Raw genomic sequence first — 3,735 nt, 5'->3', positions numbered from 1 at the left:
GACATTTTGGAAATACTGTCCATCCATTTTACTTAAAAACTTGCCTCCCAGTGTAAAGAGTTGAAGCCTATGGTTACCTGTATCACACACAATGAGTCGGTTGTACTTGTCAATAACGAGTCCACAAAGACCATTAAACTGGCCATCATTAGACCCCTCACAGCCAATGTCATGTAAATACACTCCAGTTTTGTCAAATACCTTGACACATTTAGCAAGGCCATAAGAAACAAAGAATTTGTCCTGGTGATAAATAGCGCAGCATGGGGATTTATCACAGTCTGGGGCACTGAAGGACTGAAGCAAGACATTCCCGTCAGGGGAGAGGACCTTGATTTTGTTGTCCCCATCGTCACTAATGATTATACGACCATCCCTCGCAATTGAAAGGCGAAGTGGTTTAAGAAGATGTTTATCATTAATGTGTTTGATGAAGTGACCCGTTTTCGGCTGAAAACGTTAACCTTATGCTAATAAAGCAAAAATATATCGCATCTTAATGGCAAACAGAAATGAGTCCGTTGTATGAGTCAGCCACTATAAGAATGCCACCACTGCTTATAGCAACAAAAGAAGGACAGCCATCTTCCAAATGCTGTCCATCAATTTTACTCAAAAACTTGCCTCTCAGAGTGAAGAGTTGCAGCCTTTGGTTACCTGCATCACACACAATGAGTCGGTGGTACTTGTCAATAACGGGTCCACAAGGACCATCAAACTGGCCATCACTGGACCCCTCACATCCAATGTCGTGTAAATATACTCCTGTTTTGTCAAATACCTTCACACAATTAGCAAGGAGATAAGAAACAAAGAATCTGTCCTGGTGACAAATAGGGCAGGATGGGGATTCATCACAATCTGGGGCACTGAAGGATTGGAGCAAGTCATTCCCATCAGGGAGAGGACCTTGATTTTGTTGTCCCCACAGTCAGTTATGATTATAAGACCATCACTCGCAATGGAAAGGCGACCTAGTTTATCAAGATGTTTATCATTGATGTGTTTGATGAAATGACCCTTCTCACTAAACAGACGAGGCTTATTGTCGCTTTCGCGAACTAAAGTCAGCAGGTCACCAGAGTCTGTAAATGCAACCGACGAAGGTCGACCATCAAGTTTTATCTCCCTTCGAAACTTTCCTTCACCTGAACCAAACTGAAAGGCAAATTGATATTGATGCTGATCAACCTGCACAATCCAAGGACTACCAGTCAGCGGCTGTCCATTAACGAGAATCTCTAATCTGTGTTGTCCGGCACACTGTGGTGTGTATGTCACTGTGTATTTGCCGTCTTTGGTGTCTTTAATGTCTGTTTTTAGTTGCTCACCTTCTGGAGTCAATATGTCGACTTTGATTTTATCATCTTGTTGATAACATTGAAATCCTTCTGAATCATTTGTAACAATTATGAAATATGTCTCCTTCCTTTCTTTTACTTCCTTGCTGTCTTGACCTTCAGCTAAGCACTTTGACGCATCAGTCTTGGTAACAACAACTTTATCCATAAGATCCAATTTCTTATCCAGCAAGTAATGGATATGTGGCGACATGTTAAAGATCGGGTTTTCTTACATTTAACAGTTCATTACAACGTCCGAGGATGGCGTGATTTGTTTGTAGAATTTCGACGCTGAAGTTCCTTTCTAAGATACTCTGGCAGCGTTCGAAGCAGCTTTTCAGCTGGGTGACAACCAGCTCGAAGTTTTCCAGTCGCGCTGCATGATGTTTTTGTTCCGCTTCATAAATTTCACGAAACTTGTCCTTCATTTTCCTCTAGTGTTCTCGCAAATTACGAATCAATTTTTCCACAGTGTTTCCCATTTTCTTTTCCTCGTTCAAAATTTCAATTTTGTTTTTGTTTCTGAGATCAGTTTGTTTCTTAATTTTACTCTCATATCTGACAATTTCTGCTGTCACTTTGGCTACAGCGTCGGCCATTTGCATCTTTTGTTCTTGTGCAGCTTTCTGAGTGTCTCTCTTAGAGTGTCGATCAAGACTAACTACAGTACATTTATGGCAAATCAGAACTTTACAGTCTTCGCAGTAAAATTCGAGGTGTTGATCTTCATGATATTGCTGTGAACACATCACGGGTCTGTGGATCAACTCTTGCACATTTTGCGCTTGCAGTTTGTCGAACAAAACATTGGGATGACCCCTTGTGGCCTTCAAGCTTGGTGAGCTTCAAGACAAGATGCGCACAGAAAATTCTGGCACACGAAACAGTAACATGTTGCCGTGTTGTTCTCGTCACAATTGTTGCATCTTTGAGACTGTACGGTGCCATCTTCTAGAGCGAGAACATCCACCAATCAGTTGAGATGAAACGATGACGGCAAATTCTCGAAGGTGTTTGTTTCGGGAATTTGGAATGAAGTCTGGCAAACTGGACATTTGATTGTCGCTTTTAGCTGTCTCCTTGCGAAGTTTGTATGTCTGTCGAGACACTGCAGACAGAATGAGTGAAGACATGGTAATACCTTGGGATTTTTGTTAGTCTCTATGCACAATGGGCATTCTGCCTCCTTCCTAAGAATCTTGAAAAGCTGTTGAACATCCATGATGAAGCTAGCAACGCAAAATGAAGACGTGTTAAATAGTGACGTCACTGAAATCCCGTGACTCTGTGCGGTCGAGTGGATAACCACGCTACTTTCCTTTTGAGTGACACGGAGTAATGTATATATTTTTTTGACATTCTAATGGAACGACATTTTCCGATTGTAGCGACGGAACTAAATGACGGTCCTCTCTTTCTTATTCTCGAACTCGGTGGTTTTCCTAAACCATCATGGAGGACGTAATAGTTCCGATGCTTTGCTTAGATTCTGAGGAGTGAGGATGACATCGTTGAGAATCATTAGTTAGGACTGCTTGTGACCGTTCAAAAAAGCCTCTACGACTTTTCTATGGAAAAAATTTTGAAAAAAAAACGCGGGAAAATGTTTGGTCTAAAGCAAATATTTCCGCATGAAGGAAAAAAATTGAACGTGTTTCCTCAGTTCTTGGTTTTCACGTCACGCAAAGAAAAAAGAAAATCGCTTACCATTCAGAAATAATAATGATAATGATAACATAATAATAATAATAATAATAATAATAATAATAATTATAATTATAATAATAATAATATTATTATTATTTAATAACATCCTGAGCGCTATTTACATTCAGTGATCAACAGCGCTTTACAACTTAAAATACTACAATAAAATGCAAATTAGTAAAACTAATACTGTATATTAATAAAGCAGAATATTTATACTAATGATAATAAACTTGATTAGTAATACTAATAAGAGTAAATATCAAACAGGGTACGCTTTAATGGCTACACGAAATAAATAAGTTTTAAGCTTACATTTGTAAATAGCTGAGGACTGGATATCACGTAATTCAACCGGCAAACTATTCCATAAATATGGAGCGACAGCAGAAAAAGACCTATCACGTAAAGTGACAAGCATTTGCCCTTTAGAAGGGTCTAAAAATTTGATGTGATCTAAAATTATGCATAGATCTAGGCTTAATGTTAATTAAGTTCTATGATATACTTGGACGCCAATCCATGAATAGCTTTATTAAAGCTATTCAAATTAAGATCTTAAATGGGAAACACGATGTTTGTACTTGGTAACCAATTCACTTCATAAAGCGCGGGAGAAATATGCGAGTACTTTTGTAAGTTCAGTACAAGTCTAGCCGCAGCATTCTGCACACGTTGCAATTTA

The 3,735-nt window shown here is 39.0% G+C and overlaps 1 protein-coding gene across 1 annotated transcript; it reads right to left on the bottom strand.

Annotated features, from left to right (window-relative positions):
* Positions 1 to 496: 496 nt before the first annotated feature.
* LOC137968277 (E3 ubiquitin-protein ligase TRIM71-like) lies at positions 497 to 1,554 on the bottom strand. Its single transcript, XM_068814885.1, has 2 exons — positions 859 to 1,554; positions 497 to 781 (listed from the first exon to the last, which is right to left on the bottom strand). The coding sequence occupies exons 1-2, from the start codon at positions 1,552 to 1,554 to the stop codon at positions 497 to 499; spliced, it is 981 nt and encodes a 326-aa protein (XP_068670986.1).
* Positions 1,555 to 3,735: the final 2,181 nt, after the last annotated feature.

Source organism: Montipora foliosa, chromosome 8, assembly GCF_036669935.1.
Source record: "Montipora foliosa isolate CH-2021 chromosome 8, ASM3666993v2, whole genome shotgun sequence".
NCBI lineage: Eukaryota > Metazoa > Cnidaria > Anthozoa > Scleractinia > Acroporidae > Montipora > Montipora foliosa.
Note: the sequence above shows the minus strand (reverse complement) of the source record. Positions and strands in the feature narration are given on the sequence as shown.